General features: G+C 44.7%; 1 protein-coding gene across 5 annotated transcripts in view; it reads right to left on the bottom strand.

Annotated features, from left to right (window-relative positions):
• FAXC (failed axon connections homolog, metaxin like GST domain containing) overlaps positions 1–8,267 on the bottom strand; it is a 68,756-nt gene extending 60,489 nt beyond the window's left edge. Inside the window, exons 1-3 of one of the 5 annotated variants that reach the window (XM_070450071.1) lie at positions 7,718–7,916; positions 7,106–7,227; positions 1,682–1,817 (exon numbers count right to left, since the gene is read on the bottom strand). In XM_070450071.1, coding sequence (XP_070306172.1) covers positions 1,682–1,817; positions 7,106–7,212 — 243 coding nt within the window. In that variant the 5' untranslated portion in view covers positions 7,213–7,227; positions 7,718–7,916. The other 4 variants (XM_020892354.2, XM_070450073.1, XM_070450072.1 and 1 more) reach the window with 4 other exon arrangements.
• Between the last annotated feature and the right edge of the window lie 10,964 nt (positions 8,268–19,231).

Below are 19,231 nucleotides of genomic sequence, written 5' to 3'. Positions count from 1 at the left end.
CAAAAAAGGACTATAAAAAGAGAAAGGATTTCCAGAATTCCAGAATTAAAACATGAGGTAATAGCACACACCTGGAACGAGCCCTGAAAAGAAAGAAGCCCAAGACTAACATGAATCTACTAACAGACTTGTATCATTAGAAGGCAAACACAGATTCTGACACATACAGGAAGTGAGTAGGGATAAATAAACACGAATTGGGATCTTAAGAGCAATGGCCATAAGAACAAAAATAGGATTTATTTTAAATGACAAGAAAAATTTTTTTATCTATTAGACAGCAGGAAACGGAAAAAAAAAAAGAAAAAGGAGAGGGAGGAGAAAAATATTAAATAAGATATTAGAAATATGTCCTAATAAAATAATTATTACAAGTATAAATTAAACTCACCAATTAAGGACTCTCCAATTGGTTATAACTAATACATTGCCTACAAGAGACAAACACACACACACAAAAAAATAGAGGATGAAGAAAGATATTCCAGGTAAATAAGCTGGAGAATCAATCTGAATATCTGATAATACATAACTCAAGGTTAAAAAATTCATAAGGGACAGAGATGAGTGCTATATACCAGAAAAAGAAATAAAACAGTAAAAGATGTAATCTTTCATATCATATGGCCCTAAACAATATAACCTTGAATATATACATACTCTTACCTAAAGGCAGAATAGACAGAATGACAAGAAAGAGACAAATCAAAAAATATACTTGAATATTTTAACTCAGTCCTTCCAGAAACTGCTAGAGGAGGCAGACAAAAAATAAACAGATACAACAGTTCTAAATGATATACTAAACATGCTCAAACAAGTATATAAAAAGAACTCTACTCTCAGAGAATGTCTTTATTCTCAACATTTATAACAAGTAGCCATATCCTAAGCTAAAGTGTCAGTCAATTCCAAGGAATTAATATCACAAAGACTACCTGCTTTGACCATAAAATTTAAAAAAATAACAAAATCAAACTTTTTTTTTAATGCCTATGGCTAGAAATTAAGTGAAAAAGAAAAACGTGGGAATTTTTTTTTTAAATATGACTGAACAACAATGAAAACACAACCTGTCAAATTTGTGAGACAGTTCCAATCTTACTCAGAAAAAAATGTAAGTTTTCAATGCATTCATTCTTCTGTTCCCTCTCTAAGGCTGAAATGAGCAAGTGTTTCACTGACAGTCACCCAAACAGAATGTGAAAAGTTCCAGGGGAAAAACTCACAAAATCTATAAATATCTCCTTGGTGGCCTGCTGGATCCTCTGCCCCCAAGATTCCTGAGAGATAAATACAATTCTTCCAATAAATAGAAACCTAAAGGAAAGAACCATGTCAGGCCCACCTTTATTTACAGCCGCCCAGCAGGCCTATCCACACTATTAACCAAAGAATACTCTTTGTCAGGAGAAAAATAACATGGTCCCTGCCTGAAACCTATGAAAAATCCAGACCCTTCTGGATTTAATGAGATCACTCATTAAACTGGATATAAAAATTCCTGAGCATCTACTAAGAACTGGGCACCGCTGCTTTCATACCCACTTCCTCTGGCACCAAGAGCAAACCCTTCCCCCACTGGGAGAGTAAGTACTTCCCCTCCCCTCCATCACCCGCCACCCTGCCTTGCCAGCCAATATTGCTGCCATGAGGATAAAACATATTTGCACGCAAGTACCTGATAGGGTAAGTCAGCCATCCTTAAATAAGTTTCCATTTTCAAACAGAAAGGAGATAAACTGGGGACACCATTGTTAGGTCTTGCAAACTGATGCAAAATAATAGCATCTTTGGAGTCAATCTCTTGCTGTTTCCTGTCAAAACCAAAACAGAAAAAAAGAACAATCCGTGTGTTATACATGCAGTTCCCTTAGTTCCTCAGAGGTCCCTGCGAGGCTGCAGCTCCTCAAGGAATAAACACATCTGTTTGTCACAGGGCCTTACCTCACCCAGAAGCACTGTGACGGGGGAAAGCTTGGTCAAAACACAAGAGAACCTCACAAAGTCTGCTGTTACCATGACGGCACAGGCTCACGGCTTGGGCTCAGGGGAGTCACCCTCTCTCCATCCCTGTAACCCATGGGCAGGAGGTGTACCTTTGGGATAGGGCCACCTCTTCTCCACCTGGCTACATCTGCCTGCCAGGGACACGCTGGATGGATTTTTAAAAAAAGGTATTCTGGGCTAACTGCATCAGGCATTGCTCTAAGGGCTTCACAGGTATTATCTCATGTAATCTTCACAATAACATGATGAGGTTGGTACTATTATTATCTACGTTTTGAAGATGAGGAAACTGAGGCACAGAAGATAAACCTACCCAAAGTCCCATTGCAAGTACACGGCAGACCCTGGATTAAACCGTGTAGTCAGAGCCTATGCTCTCGACCGTGAGTCTGTACCCTGAAGCGGTCTCTTCACCCAAAGGACCTCAGAGGGACAGTGCAGATCTGCTGTGCCATGACTCAAGTCTGCAGGGGACCCGAGACTCTCGACTCTGCTGATCCCTCTTCCAAACCATTCGTGGCCTCCCCTGGCCTTTCGCCCACGGTGCCCAGGAGCCTACCCGCTGGGTGCTTTCTCCTCCTCTCTCCCTCCAAGGCTCCAAGTCAGCACACGGCGTACAGCTCTGAGCCTCTGCCTTTCCCCTCTCTTCCTTCTCAGCCACACACCTGTCTCTTCCTTTGCTACTTTCCTGGGTGATGAGGACGTCCTTGTCACAGCGTCTCAACAGCCACCATGTAACAGATGGAATGCTGGACTCTGCTTCTGGACATGTGGGGTCAGGTGCAAGCCCCACTTCCTCCGAGCTACACTCTCAGACGGAAAGTGAGGACCATGCCAATTCTGCCTCCTTTATCGTGAGGACTAAATAAGGCAATATCTGTAAACCTTTCGTGGCTACCAAACACTATGTACCAGCTGTGGACTTCACTCCCATTCAAAGAGATATGGTCTTATCCGCTGCTCATATTCCATATTCGGGAACTTCTGCAACCTCCATCTCTCACTCTGCCCAACCATTTCTGAGTCAGATAAACCTCACTCTTCCCCCTTAGCCTTCCCTGAGCCTCTGGTTCCCTCACACTGTTCCTAGTTTAATCCCACACATCCTTCTCCCCAAGCAAGCAAGGGCCGGCTCTTCATACCAGCATCACAAGGATGCCCATGTCCTGCAGAATCTCCAGGAAAACAAACTGTCTTGGAGAAGTCTACCATATGAGTGTCATTCCTGCTTAAAGAGTTAAAAACCACTCACTTTGAAAATACTGGTCAAAAGAATAAAAATATTTGCTGCCTCTTGACAATACTTGCTATAAAACAAACTTTTTCATTTAGATGAGATGTTTGGGAGGTCAGATATTAAAGTTAAGAAGCCATTTAGACTAGTTCTAGAAAATGCAAACTGTAGATATGACAATTAACTGATCTTGTCCAGTCAAGTAATTCAAGTCAGAGTAAGTTCATGTAAATTCAGCCAGGCAAAAATTAAAGAACTGAAAGAAGAAAAGATAAACATAAAATTCCCTGCTCCATTGGCCAGAACAACTTAGTTCTGATGGTTAACTTAGACTCTGTCATAATAAAAATGGATGCAACTAGCATATGCCAATGACTTTGTGTACATTCTATATATTATTTCATTCTGACAGTAACACCATAGAGTGAATATCGTTATAGTTTAAATTTAGTATTTAAAAAAAATTTTTTTTGGCCACACCATGTGGGATTTTAGTTCCCTGACCAAGGTCTGAACCCAAGGACCTTACATTTGAAGCACAGAGTCCTAACCACTGGACCACCAGGGAAGTCCCTAAATTTAGTATATTATACCATACTTATATTTTATAGTAGACAAGGAAACTGAAGTTCAGAGAGGTTAAGTAATTTGCCCAAGGAATATCAATTTAAGATCAAATTGTTAATAACTCTAGTTCCCAAACTCCCAAGCACTTCGACTACACCAAAATGGGCCATTTCCCAGTTGATTTTATTAAAGTAGCCAGTTTGACTCAGGCCACTCAAGCCCGGAACTTTCTGATGAAAGCCTATAATAACTGATGATGGCCATCTTTTAGTGAATGCTCACTATACGGTCAAACTCTGTAGATTTGACAATTAACTGATTCTACTAAGCATGTCACGTGTTAACTCATGTAATCACCTCTGTGAGGAAGGCTAGTATTATTATTCGCATTTCACAGATTATTTCCATTTCACACTTAGTAACCAAGTTGACTCTTGGGTCCAGGGTTACATGGCTGGTTTAAGGCAGAGTGAATTTGAACCCAGTCTGGCTCCAGAGCCCTCCCTCAACATCAGGAAACTCTCTAACTTGGGATCAAAGAAGCAGGTCATCTAGACATAAAGCGGCCTTAGGATAAGACTGAGAAAGAGAACACCTATCGAGCAGTAAGACTAGCCCTGCTCCCATGGTGAAGGGTACCACAGATGCCCACGCCTCTGTGGACTGTCGATGGGCTGGTAGTTTACAGAGATCACGACCCATGCATGGGCCGCTCTGATTCTCTTAAGTTTTCTAGGGCGGGCTGAGCCCCTGTGCCTAAAGTGCAGACAAGCTGTGGGTAACATGTCATTTCGGTATCATTCAATTTACAAACAACACATTTCCAAACGCTGGACTGAATTCAGAAGAGCTGCAAGTCTCTTTCCACTAGGGGAAAATAAAGGACTGAGACTATATGTCTTTAAAAATACTGTGGTGGGAAAAATATGAGAAAAATCCTAAGTACCTACTTTAGTTACTATATGGTACTTATAAATGTCCTAAATAAGTCTCACCTGTCAACTTTACTATCCACTCTGGCGACGTACCCATAGATTATGGTTAAGTCAACAGAGCAGGAAATCCAAGTACAGTGGTGAAGACTAAGATTGACAATAAACTCAGACAGTGTAGCCGTTGCAAGATGGATTTTCCATCCCAGACTGTTCTGAGTTTTTGCCTAAGGTACCCTGACAACTGAAACTTGGATTTCACATCAAGGGACGGCCTCTATCCTGTAACCTCCGAATCTCAGTGCCCCGCTTTCCTGGGTCTTCTTTCCCTATTCCTTCTTGCCCTTAGCAGTTGCAAAGACTCAGGTCGCTGCCACAGGCTTGTCTTCCCTGGGAACTGCCCCAATTCTCCTTTCTTTCTGCCATCAAAACTTACTCCACAAGTGGTACTTGTTAGGAGAAAGTAGTAACAGTGTGAGCGCCGAAGACACACACTCTCAGATTTGAATCTGGATCCCACTACTCTTACTGTGTGGTCTCGGACAAATTGCTTAACTCCCTCAGCTGAAACGTCCTCATCTGAGAAATGGAGATCAAGCATTCAATGGCAGTGGCAGAGGAGGGACTAAACGCAATCGGAAGGTAAAGCACTTCTAAGCAGAGCCCGCTACTAAGGGCTCAGAAATGGGCAATTGCTTATTATTTGCATTACAACAGGGTTCCCCTACTCAATATAAACATCTGTCAAGAAACAAAAGTGAATAAACCAAAGATCAAAAACACATTCTCAAATAAGTATCCAAGTGGGCAGAGAGCTCTCGAGAGTCGTGACCACACACCTACCAGGGTATGGCCGGCTCCCAGGGTCAACTCTGAGCTCTCCCACCCACCTCCCCATTTCTGCAAGGTCGTTTAAGCGAGTTTTAGACTCAATCCCCTGAAGCTGTGCTTCACTCCATCCTCAGAGTGGACCACTGGTGAGAAGCCACCTGGTTCAGAATCTTCAAAAGACTTTGGACAGGAATTTAATTTCAGAACAAGTGGGTGACATTTCAGTTACTTGCACAGATGTTTTTGTTTTTCATATAGCTTGAAACCTAACTTGAAATCGAGTCCTAAAACTGGCAAATATATAAAATAATCTAGGGAAACAATTCATGTGATTTTTTCTTAAATTTGGTTCAACGATATTCAAGACACTGTGCTAAGTGAGAGAATTCAATGATAAGCTTAAAGCAAAACTTCTCAATTATGGCTAAATATGCAAGCCAATACACTTCCCCAAACCTAAATGATTTCCTCTCTCTGAAACTAGAAATTTTCCAAATACCTGTTATTCTGTCACAAAGTTCTCCTGGAATCCCTGCAGGCCCCTTAAAGGTCACCTATCACTGTCTCTGTTTATAAACCTATTGTGTAGGATTCCCCATGGGAAAAAGGCATGCAGACACATTTTCTCTTTAGAAAATACTGGCCAAGAAGGACATTTTGAGCTACTGAAAACTGCTCTTCGGTCCTCTCCCAGAGACAGAGGTCTAAAAGGCATGGAAATTTTAACCATAAATTGTACCAATTAGCCAAACCACTAGTCCCTGGAGCCTACGGTATTATGCTACCCAAAGATTGGCGTCCGGCTGAATGTACCAACAGCCGGGGCCTCCATTTCCTGCTATTTCCGTGTGAATCGTGTAAACACTCTGCGGCAGGCAGCAGATGCAAGTGTTTACGGCACAGTTCAGTCCTCAGATCCCCTCCTGTTCGCACAACAATGGCATTTAAACCTGAAGACGGTGCTGAGCTTTAAATGCCAGGTTAGCAGATAACCGGGTTAAGTCTGCATCAAAATCGCACACTCCGCTGTGCATCCCTCACAGGGACCCAGAGCTCCCTGGAGCGTGTGCAATTCCAGCCTTTCGATGATGCTGACACTCGGGGAGGGACAGTGAAAAACTAACCTTTAAGTAAAAGCTAAGGTGAGTGGTTAATATTCCAGCACTATCATCTATAAACAAATAGGGCGTTTCATACAAATGTAACTTAGTATTTCTACAGGGCCTACTTCTATTGTCGCAAACACACTGCACTTAGGATCTTCATGACAGACTAGTATGCTCCATAACAACCCAGAGAATTTTTGCTTTTAGCACCAAACGATAGGGATTCAAGTGTTTTCCCCTCCCGGTACCAGTTTAATTCTCCTGTCAATTCGAAACTGCCCCTCATGGCCGGGTGACCACGGACTGCCTCTGGCGAAAGGGAAGGACAGGACTCGGGCAGCGGGGCGGCGTGACCGCGGGGCCGGCCCGGCCCTAGCCAGGTGCCCCTCTCTGCGCCCCTGCGCGGGGCCCTCTCTCCGGCTCACCTAATGACCAGGAGTTCGTGGAGCAGATACGCAGCTGCGGCCAGCAAAGCTCCCCCGGTCAAGTAAAGGGTTTTCTTCCACCAGGGATCGGAGCCCAGCCCTGCCATGATCCCACCGTAATCCTGCAAAGGGAAAGCGATGATGTCCCCATAAAAGGAGAAGGGCTCCTCGGACCCGGCCCACCAGCCGAAGAAGGAGACGCTCTGGTTCCAGCTCAGATCCACCACGCACGGCCTGGACGAGGCAAAGCCAACCCCCCAGTGCATGCTGCGCGGCTGGCTGCGGGCGCCCCTCCCAGGGCCCGCGCCGCCCGCATGGGAAGGGGCCGGCGCGGCCGGGCGCGGGCTCAGCGGCGCGCTGGGGGCGCGGGCGGCGCGGGCAGCGGTGACCGAGGCGGCGGCGGCGGCGGCGGCGGCGGCGGCGGAGGGAGGGCGCGGGCCGCGGGCGGCGGGCCTGGCCGGCGGGGCCCCGGGGCCCTGGGCGGCAGCGGCGGCCGCCGGCTCCCCCCGCAGCGGCCTCTCCGCGCCGCTCTTTGTGTCGGCGCCGGGAGAAGGCCGCGTGATGTCATTGCTCCCCGGGGCAGGGAAACAGAGGCGGGATAAAGTCACCTACCCCGCGCCCTGCCCCCGCCCCGCATCTCCGCGGTCCGGCGGCCTCCGCCCCGGCCGGAGCTGCAGGGCTGGGCGCGCCGGGCGGGCTCCGCGCCTCCAGGCGGCACGGCCGCGAACGGCTCGGCGCGCGAGGGCAGGGCTGCGGAGGTGGCTGGAAATGCGGCTCCGCTCGGAGGAAGCTGCAGTCGGGCCCGGATCTCCGTCCCACCCCACCCCCCCCCCGCACCCCGCGGCCCGTCCTCCACCTCCGCTCCAGCCCCTCCCGCGTGCGCGGGAGCGGGGCGCGCGCGGGACTCACCTGGGGCCGCGCGGAGCTCCGGCCGAGACACCGCCCCGCGCCCGCGCCAGCCGGGGACCAGGGCCCGGGCCAGGTCGCGAATTACATTGTTGTGGCCATCGGAAAGCGCTGTGTCTTTGCAGAACTTAGAAAAACACTCCTATCACATTACACGGTTACCTGGGTCTTGGCCATGTGCCCCCGGAGAGATGCTGATTTAACAAACAACAACAAAAGTGTACCCTAGAGAGACTTACCCTCTGAGAGACACAGCCCCAGTGCTAGCCTTTCCCCTCGGAAATCTTTATCAGGGAACTTAGGGATGGAGCAGGGTGGGCCCGGGGAGGGGCGGGGGGCGGGGGGAGTGCTGTTTTTTCTTTTCGGTGCAGAAAATCTGCCAAACGTGTGTGTGTGTGCGTGTGTTCAATTGTTTTTGCCTTTAACTTTATTTTTTAAAGTTCATTCGTGCTCAGACCAGGGTCGTGCTTCGTAGAAGTGTAAGATGTACACACAAATTTTAGCAAGAGCATGGATAGTTTAAAATTGTTAAAAGGAACTGAAAAAAATTCAAGCAGTGGGGGTTATCACTCTTAAGGTGAAAGGATGGATATAGGAATCTAAGCCTTTGTGTGAGGGAGGGGAGATTGGAGTGAAGGGGGACTCCCCCTTTCTGCTAATACTTACCACACCACACCAGCCACTTAGAATAGGCAGTGAGTGCGGCCATATAGCTAATAAAATCCGGCCTTGTTGTCGGCCCCAACCAGAAATGGGGAAGGGCTGGCCAGGCTGGGGCCCAGGACTGGAACAGATCACCGCGGTGGCCGCTTAGGTGACCTCGCAGAAAGAAGCAGAGTGTGTGGGTGGAGGTGGAACTTTCCATGAACAGGTTGCAAGGAGTGGAACTCAAGGGCCTGCTGGAGAGGCAGAAGTTGTCAGCAGACCACATTCTAGGCGAGGAGCAGGAGGCTGGCTAGGAAGCAGGGTGGGTAGGAGTGGGGTCAGGGCAGAAGAGCTCCGGTGGGAGACGGGACAAGGAGCCCTGGCGTCAGGGATTCTCCGCTGTTCTGCGTCCCTCCCACGTGGCGCTCAGCCTTTGCTCTCTTTACATGTTGAGCCAATAATTTAATACCCCCCTAATTATTCGCCTGAGTGTCTGGGTCCAGCCACAAGGATGGGGGTAAGTTACCTTGAAGGGAGGAATATGGAAGGCAAAAGAGAGAATCAACTCTGGCAAACCCTGTGCCCGGAAAGCAAATTAGAAACTCAATGAAATTTAATATTGAGATCCCACAGAATGCATTGCACTCTCACAACTGCTCTTGTCAGCAGATCTCCACACCCACTCATGGGGGCCACTGGCCACTGCTGCGGTCCTGGGAGTACCAGATAATTATTGAGCATTATCTGGCCTTTGGTTCAAGTATGGTTTAAACTTTCAGAGCTACTCTGAAGTAAATGTCTCTATATATATATATATATATATTTTTTTTTTTTTTTTTTTTTTTTTTTTTTGGCTGAGTCACATAACTTGTGGTATCTTAGTTCTCCAACCAGAGGTTGAACCTGAGCCCTCAGCAGTAAAAGTGTCGATTCCTACGCACTGGACCCCCAGGGAATTCCCTGAAGTGAAAGTCTTTAAAAGCAGGTGTGAAAGTGAAAATTAGTCACTCAGTTGTGTCCGACTCTTTGTGACCCCATGGAGTGTAGCCCACCAGGCTCCTCTGTCCATGAAATTCTCCAGGCAAGGAGTGGGTTGCCACTTCCTTGTCCAGGGGATCTTCCTGACCCAGGGATCAAACCCAGGTCTCCTGCATTGCAGGCAGACTCTTTACCGACTGAGCCACTAGGGAAACCACTAAAAACAAGTGCAGGTAACATAAAATCCTGTAAGGGAAGTTAAAATATAACCTTACATGATCTGATGCAGATTAAAATTAGCTTTTAGACTTATGGCATGGAAGAGAGGAGTATTGGAATTCGAGCTCATATGAAGGCAAAAGAAGGTAGAGTAGAATCTAAGAAGTCAACAGACCCAAGAGTTGAGCAAAAGTTTGGCGTGAAGATGTAGAACAAAGCTCGGGGAAACAAGAAAACCCACTAGAGTTGAAGTCTCAGCAACGATGTAAGCCTTGGCCGACACTTTGTGCAAAATCAGACTGGGCTGTAGGTGGAAAGGCTGTACCACAAAGGGGTGCAATCCAGCCACAGAGAGAAGCGAGACTGGCTCAGGGCAATGCCTCGGCCCCCAGGGTGGTAATATAATTAACAGCCAGAGGGGGAGTGAACACAGCTGACTTGTTTTAGGAGACTGACTCCCAAACAAGGGCTCCTCAGATCCCAGATCCCAGGCTCAGTCCCAAGTGCCTGTGCAGCCTCCCACCCCCCCCACCCCCCCCACCCCCGCCATGCAGGGTGAAGATACAGAGAGTTGATCTGAGCACATCTGCCCTCCAGTTCCCTTTCCAGAGCTCCTTCAGCTAATGAGACAGTATGAAGACCTTGGCAGTGAGAGTGGGCACACTTTACTCCACACCCCCACTACCAGCACTATTTCTGACAGCCTTGGTATCATAACTATGGACATTAACTCCAAGCTAGAAGCATCTTTTTATTTTTACTTTTTCAAGGACCTTATTTTACTAACTACTGAGTTATTACAAGACAAAAAAGAAAAAAAAACAAAAAGGAAGGGACTAACATTTATTGAACACCTATTTGTCTAATGATACATTTTTCAGTAACTTGCCAAAACTATGTATTAAATGAGTACTGGCATCCCTGTTTTACAAATGAGAAAACTGAGGCTCAGAAAGGTAAAGTAACAATTTCAATTCCCAGAGCCCAGTGATGATAGAGTGAGACAAACCACACCAGCTGCCCTTTGATTGCGCTTTCCACCACCTACAAAGGCTCTCATCCCAAGGACCAGCGGTTGAGCACTGTCCATGGTATTTCTTCTTTAAGACATTAGTCCATGTCTCAGTCTTCCGAGCCATGTCTAAATCCAATGGCTGCAAAGCCTCAAACATGCCTGCCAGTTATGCTATCACCTTTTGAGAAAAGCAGACTTCGTTCCTTACGCGTCCAGTGCTATGCCTCTGCCATGTGACTCTGCAGCCTGGTCATAACAATATACAATGTGACAACTCCATCAGTGCTTCCCAAACCTTGTATATGTATCATCTGGGAATCTGCCACAGTGATCAAAAGGGGCAATTAGGTCAGTGTTTCTCAAACATTATCATGTATATGAGTCATTGCGGATCTTGTTAACATGCAAATTCTAACTCAGGAGTTCTGGGGAGAGGTCTGAGAGTCTGCATTTCTAACAAGCTTCCAGGTGAAGCCAGACCACACTTTATCAATCATCTGGAACACTAGCTTACAAGTAGCATCAAAAACTCTGCCCCAAAGAGACAGAACCCTGTGTTGAATGGTTCCTAATCAACCCACTAAGTCACCATTCTTGATGAGTTTGGACCCCAGACACACAGATAAAAGGGTTGGTGCAGTAGTAGAATCAGAAATGGAAAGAAAATGAATCAAGACTCAAGAAAAGCATTTAGAACAGTGAGAAATGCATATTCCTTGGGAGAAGATGATCTGATGGAAGCCACGTGGAAGGAGAGGTGGGGATGAGGTGTTAGAAGGAGAAGAGGGAGAAACCAGGGTATCCTGGAAGGACTAGTGGTATCACGGCACCTTTTTACAGGGACCAACTCAAAGAGCATAAACAAATGAGTAAAGTATTTTATAAGTTTTTTTGTCCCGGAAAACATTTTCACAAGAATTTTATACTTCATGCTTCAAAATATAGCTTAAGAGATTTAAGATCCTGCCGTTGAGTAGGATGTGATGTTAGCATTATTGCTGGGTTTACGTAGTGAAATTTAATACAGTATTTTTTAACTATTTCTGTATTATTAAAAAAAAAACAGTTTACTGGATAATGTTACCCTGTATTGTATTGTAAAGCTGTTACCAAAAGGTATGCATGGTGGGTCCAGCTACTCGCCACTCAAAAGCCAGTAAACAGGCCAGGTTGGTGGAAAAGAAAGTTTGCTTTATTTCGGATGATGGCAACAGTGTGGGGGGAGGGTGGCAGACATCTGTCCAAAGGCCAACTCCCCCCCCCCCACCCATAAGAAGAGGTTGAGAGATTTATAGGCAGAGTCGGCAGGGGAGGGGTGGGAGAGGGCAACATGCAGAAACAGCACAGTCATCTGTAATAGTCATCTTCAAATTGGTCATCAGTGGCCTGACTAGCATCATCTTGGTTGTTTTAGGTAGAGTTAATCTTCAGTTGCAGGGTGCATTTGTTCCCATATCTCTGTGGTCAATTCTCGGAATTGTGGCACCTCAAGTCCTGGGTACTAGTCTGGTTATCATGTAGTTAACATCACCTGGTGCTTTGGTATCTATAAGATAGTTCATAGGATATGGTTCAGAATATTATCTACAGCCCTTGAGAAAGAACTGAAGGTCCTTGACTGTGCTTAGAGACTACATTATTATTATCTCACTTCTCTGATTAAACTTATTTTTTGACTCAAGTTGTCCACAGGCAAAAGACGGGCAGAGGACATGGTGGGGGTGGCGGGGCAAGGGCCATATGGTCCTGCTCCATTTCAATCGCCCCCTTTTCTTAGATACTCCTCAATTTTGAGGAGGGACAGGTACAGAACAAGAAAGTTTCTGCTTTCTTAGCTCGACCTGTGGAGAAGAGGTCCAATAGCCCCCTCCCAGGTATCCAACATTATAGCTGGAAGCCACTTGTCACCACCAGCTGACTTTACCTGTCTACTTTCTGATCCCCTGGACTTGGGCATTTTATTACTCAGCATGTAACTCTCAGAAAACATTTCCTGCAAGATTGACTTGATATTAAGAAAGGATATGCAAATAACAGCCAGACTCAGATAAGTGAGGGGCAACTGAGAAGATGGGTCATGAAAGGGTTTGGAAGGTTTTGAGCTTGGGCAGTGCATTAGTGTGCTAGAGGCACTATGACAAAGCACCACAGACTGGGTGGCTTAAACAGTAGAAATTTATTTCCTCACAGTTTTTGAAGTCTAGATGTCTGAGATCAAGTTGTTGGAGGGTTGATTTCTTCCGAGGCCTCTCTCTTTAGCTTATTAATGGCCAACTTCTCCCTGTGTCTTTACATGGTCTTTCCAAAATCTCCTCTTCTCATCAGGGCATCAGTTATATTAGATTGCAACCACTCTAGTGACCTCATTTTACCCTTTGAAAGCACTGCCTCCAAATACAGTCACGTTTTTACCCACTAGACATTAGGACTTCAACTCATATAGATTTTAGAGGGACACGATGCCAACTCTAACAGATGGCCTCAGTTCAGTTCAGTCGCTCAGTCGTGTCCGACTCTTTATGACCCCATGGACTGCAGCACGCCAGGCCTCCCAGTCCATCACCAACTCCCAGAGTCCACTCAAACTCATGTCCATTGAGTCAGATGGCCTATTGAATGTCTAAGTGGAGATGACCAATGGTTACTGAATGTGTGCGTTTAGAAAAGAGCTTTGGGCCTGGGATTGAGATGGGTGGGGACCACTAAAGGTGATGAAAGGGGTAGACATGAGAAGATGAAGGTGAATGCTAAGTGAGAGGAGAGATGGGGCCAAGGACAGCCCTGAGAACATCACAGTGAGAGGATGGCCAGAGGAAGAGGGGCCCTTCCAGGAAACTGAGAAGGAAAGAGGGGCCAGGGAGGGAAGCCAGACCAGGTGTGGGGCCATAGGAGCCAGGGGAAGAGGGTGTCTCAAGAAAGTATGAGATGGGATCAATTGCATCATCTGCTCCCCACAAGTCAAGTAAAATAAATTCAGCAGCAGCTCAGAGCACAGACATACTGGCCTTGGCAGACAAGCACATTCGAGTGTCAGGGGGTCAGAGCACAGGCTTTAGGGCACACAGGCTTTAGTAGTTGCAGTGTGAAGGCTCAGTAATTGTCGCTCGTGGGCTCTAGGGCACAGGCTCAGTAGTTGTGGACTGGCTTAGTTGCTCCATGGCATGTGGGATCTCCCCGGCCAAGTCTCCTGCGTTAATTACATTACCATCTGAGCCACCAGCGACGCCCTTATTGGTTTATGTGCGGTCCTAATTGAGGAAAGTTATTCTTTTCCTGTAAATTAACTTGCAGGTATTTCCCCAGCTTGCTATTTTTCAATGTTTTCTTCTATGGCTCCTTGGTTCTCTATCATGGTTTCAGAGAGGGCTTCTCTTCCGAGTGGGATGTTCCAGTCTATGTCTTCAGATGTTAGGTGACTGCAAGCGCTGACCATAAAGGTGGAGGCCTCTTTAGACAAGGTCCGGCTGCTGATGATGTAGGACACACACCATCCACACAGATGGTGGAGTTACTTGGGAAGCTGGGAGGACTTAGGGAAGAATAAAGACCCTGTGATTGAGGGGAGTGGCCAGAAGCAGGGCTTGGCAATAAAGGGGAAGTAGAGCACGGGAGGGCTGGACCTGAGGCTTGGAGATACAAGAGCTTTTGTTCAAGAGTAATGATGGTGAGTCAAAGGGACGCAAATTCCATCTCCCAACTCTGAGGTTCATAGAAAATGTGAAACTTCCTCTCAAAATGGCTCCAGATAAAACCATATCCTCAGAGGAAAGCCCGGTTTCAAGGGAGCAGGAAGCAAAGGAAACTTGGATGCAGACTTCAGAAGTAGGGAGTTGATAGGTAATGAAATGGGGCTTGTAGAGGTTGCAACAGAAAAGTGTAGAAGGGAGCGGTGGAAGGTAAAGTCAGGAAAGACCAATTCAAGAAAGAGTCTCAGGGAGAGATTGTAGAAGAGAAATGGTGTGAGGTGTCTGAATCTTGGGCAACGACTCGGGGCTGTGAGTGTCTTCTCGGGCTACAAGAGTGCCAGAAACATTTGGCCACAGCAGATCCCTGGTGTGCCAGTCGCTGAGGCCTGAACTGATTGATCTCAGAGGAAGATGTCATCTCAGGAACACAGAGGGACTTGCTTCTCGAAGAGTTAACTTTCAGCATCCATTGATTGGTTCAGGGAAAAGGGGGCACAAAACTGCCAGGTCTATGGATTCTCAAGGAAATAAGCCCAGGCCTGAGAGGGCAAAGCCCTGGTTACCGTGTGGTGGGTCTGGGTGCCACCTGGTGCTATATGTGAGGATGGGGCGAGGGGGAGAGCTGCTGGGACAGCCCACTGTAGTTCCCATAGCCCTTCAGGTTGAGTATTTCTCATCCATCCATTTCTGTCCATTCACCTAGCCATCCACCTAGGTGACTAATCCAACTATTTATCTCTCTTTAAAAATTAATCTTTTAGGAATTCCCTGGCAGTCCAATGGTTAGGACTTTGTGTTTCATTGCTTAGGCCCCAGGTTCAATCCCCAGTTGGGGAACAAAGATTCTGCAAGATGCATGGCACTGCCAAAAACAAATAAATAAAATAAAATAAATCCTTTTCTCATGAGTTGAAATTCTTTAAACACTGCATAAATATGATTGTTAATTAATCCAGACTGGTCTTCTGCCATCTCATCCTGACAAAACTAAGTCTAAAACCAGAATCTCAGATTGTCTTTTCAATTTAATATCAAAAGAATGACCAGAAAAAGACAACTTAAATCATATTCCAGTTTTCGCCTTTCACAACTATTCACAGCCTTCGTGTTCACTTTTACAAAATATAAGACAGAATGACCATTTTTTTCTTTTCCTGACATACTTTGTCAAGTAAAGGATGTATTTCCCTACTGCTGTACGTTAGCACAGTCATCTTTAACCTTTTTGGGGGATCATGAATGCTCTTGAGACTCTGATGAAGGCTATGGAACATTATCAGCAGGAAAATACACAAACTCACAATTTTGTTCCCTATTTCAGGGGGTTCCTGGAACCTCAGAAGCCTGTATTGGGACCCCAGATATAGAGCCAGTTTCAGAGTCAGAAAAACAAGTGGAGATCTTACATGACACCAGTGACTTTTATGTCCCTTATATCCCACCTGTCAACAGGAAACAAAGATTGAAATCTATCAGAGAGGAAACATCTTGTGTCCATACTTGCCTTGTGACTCTCCACCCCTATTCTCAGCTCTGCTCACAGCATCTTGAGAACATATTTTTAAATTTGGCTCCAGCTGGTGTCTTTTAGCTCCTATACAGTGACTCATTATATGAACTGCATCCTTTTCTTGCTGAGATACAAGAGGTTTATTGATCTCACAATACATTCTCTTGTTTGATTTGCATACCAACCATCAGTGTCGGGATGGTTTTTTTGATACAGAGAAGGCTTGCCTGTCATTTGCATTTCTAATAGTCAAGTAAGAATCTCCCTTCTAATAGAGTCACATTGTAAGTTAATAAAAGCAATTCTGTGTTGGCTATACTAACACTGTCATTTGGTTTTGTTTCCATCTTTATTTCTCCACTGACATTTTCTTAGGATTCTTAGATTTTTGGATTTACATATGTAAGTCTGTAATGATGCAAATATGTTTTAAGGAATTGCAGGGACTCTTGAAAATCCAGGTTTAAAAAATATTTCCAGCAAGCATGACTTAGCCCTGTGCCTGGCTACCGAGCAGTCTCTCTAAATCTTTACGTGGTACCTCTTAACATTGTGTTTTCCAGGTCAGCAGTAGCATAGAAACCCTTGTGTGTGTCTCCCTGGAACACATCAAAAAGACATTTCAAATAATGTCAAAATTTTTAACGTTTTTGCTTGACTGAGATATTTTTGTTCAGTAGTACTTTAAATCAACACTTTTCTTCAATTTATCATTAATACAATAGTAAAACATGTAACTGTACTATACAAAGTAAGGTTATAAATTTATTCAGTGGCATTAAAGCATTTCATTAAGTTCCCATCAATAGCATGTAGTTGTTTTAGTCACAGAAAGGCACTGAAACTCTAAGTAAATAACCTAGACTCTAGACCTTGTGACACTGTTTGATTTACGTTTCTGAAGGTATTACCTTCATACAGACAATTCAAATAAGTGATACTAGTCCAGTCATGTGTGATTATGCTACGATGACCATACAATGGCACAGGTGTATCAAAGTGGTGAAGTGCACAGGCTCAGCGATCAGACTGCCTGGACCTGCGTCTTACTACTTGTGTGAGGCTCAGCACACTTAACATCTCTGTGAAATGAAGGGGGGACGATAGTCCCTACCTCACAGGGCTATTACTGAATCATCCTGAATTTCTATCACCTCGCAATATATATTCTTAATACCTGAAAGAGTGTTCTTTCCAAAATAAATACATTTTATTTGGAAGCTGTTTTTTTTTTTTTTTCCCCCTTAGTCCCTGCCATGTGGCCTAAGGGATCTTAGTTCACTGACCAGGACTTCAGCTGTGCCCCATGCATTTGGGAGCTGAGTCTTTAACCACTGGACCACCAGGGAAGTCTCTGGGGACGGCTTTTCAATCAATTTTAGTCTTTTAGGTTAATCTTTTTAAAAAAATTTATTGAGGTATAGTTGATGTACTATATTATATAAATTGTAATACTATATTAAATCATAATTTTCAGGTGTACAACACAGTGATTCACAGTCTTTACCAGTTATACTCCATTTATGTACAAGCTGGATTTACAAAAGGCAGAAGAACCAGAGATCAAGTTGCCAACATTTGTTGGCTCATAGAAAAAGCAAGGGAATTCCAGGAAAACATCTGCTTCACTGACTATGTGAAAGTCTTTGACTATGTGGATCATAACAAACTATGGAAAATTCTTAAAGAGATGGGAATATCAGACCACCTTACCTGTCTCCTGAGAAACCTATATGCAGGTCAAGAAGCAACAGTTAGAATCAGAAATGGTTCTTATATTCAATAATTTTTAGAGTCCACATATGATGTATAGTACTTGTCTTTCTGACTTTTTTCACTTAGACCATTCATGGTGTTTCAAATGGCAAATTTTCATTCTTTTTATGGCTGAGTAGTATTCCTGTGTGTGTGTGTGTGTGTGTGTGTGTGTGTAAAAACATCTTTATCCACTCATCTGTTGATGGACACTTTAGAGGCTTCTATATCTATTGTAAGTAATGCTGTTTTGGACGTTGGGGGGGCCTGTACCTTATAGAATGAGTGTTCTCATTTTCTCTGGATATATGCCCAGGCATAAAACTACTGGGTCACATGGTAGTTCTATTTCTAGTTTTTTGAGGACTCTGCATACCATTTTCCATAGTAACTGTACCAATTCACATTCTCACCTACAGTGTACTAGAGTCTCCTTTCTCCACATCCTTGCCAACACTTCTGTGTAGACTTTTTGATGATAGACATTCTGACTGATGTCAGATGGTATCTCAAGTAGCTTTGATTTCATTTCCCTGGTAATTAGTGATGTTGAGCATCTTTTCACGTGTCTGTTGGCCATTTGCACACCTTCTTTGGAAAAATGTCTGTTCAGGTCATCTGCCTGTCTTTTAACCTGGTTATTTTTTTGATGTTGAGGTGTATGAGCTATTTATATATTTTGGATATTAACCCCTTATCAGTCATATCATTTGCAAATACTTTCTCCTATTCTGTATATTGTCTTTCTGTTTTGTTGTTGGTTTGTTTTGCTGTACAAAAGTTTTTAAGATTAATTGGGTTCCATTCATTTATTTTTGCTTTTGCTTTGTTTTAGGAGACCCCCCCCCCAAAAAAAAAACACTGCTGCCATTTTTGTCAGAGTATTCCACCTATGTTTTCTTCCAGGGTTACTGATTTTATATTTAAATTAATCTCTAATACCCATACATTTTCCTCCCGACAGATAGAATGAGGAGACTTTGATTAGTAATAAAACTAGTAGAATTCAGAGTAGGAGTCAAACTTTTAAATGAAATCCAATGGGCACTTCTGATTTTTAGTGTCCTAATTGGACATTAGCAACTGAAGTTAAAATTTCTTTTAACACTTTAAGTTTCAGTTTCCTCCCTGAAATGTCACTGAGAACAAGCAAATGATAAGCTAAGGTGACTGGGAAGTGTTTGTCTGGTGAGCCCAACACAACAGGCATTGACAAAGAAATACAGAAGACATATGAGCTTAAAAGTGAGAAAGGCTAGGGAATTGCCCGGTGGTCCAGCAGTTAGGACTTTGCACTTTCACTCATGGGGCCCAGGTTTAAACCCCATTGGGGGAATTAAGATTCCTGAAAGCTGTGCAATGCAGCCAAACAACAACAACAACAACAGCAACACACACACACACAGAAAATG

This window comes from Odocoileus virginianus, chromosome 19, assembly GCF_023699985.2.
Source record: "Odocoileus virginianus isolate 20LAN1187 ecotype Illinois chromosome 19, Ovbor_1.2, whole genome shotgun sequence".
Lineage (NCBI taxonomy): Eukaryota > Metazoa > Chordata > Mammalia > Artiodactyla > Cervidae > Odocoileus > Odocoileus virginianus.
Note: the sequence above shows the minus strand (reverse complement) of the source record. Positions and strands in the feature narration are given on the sequence as shown.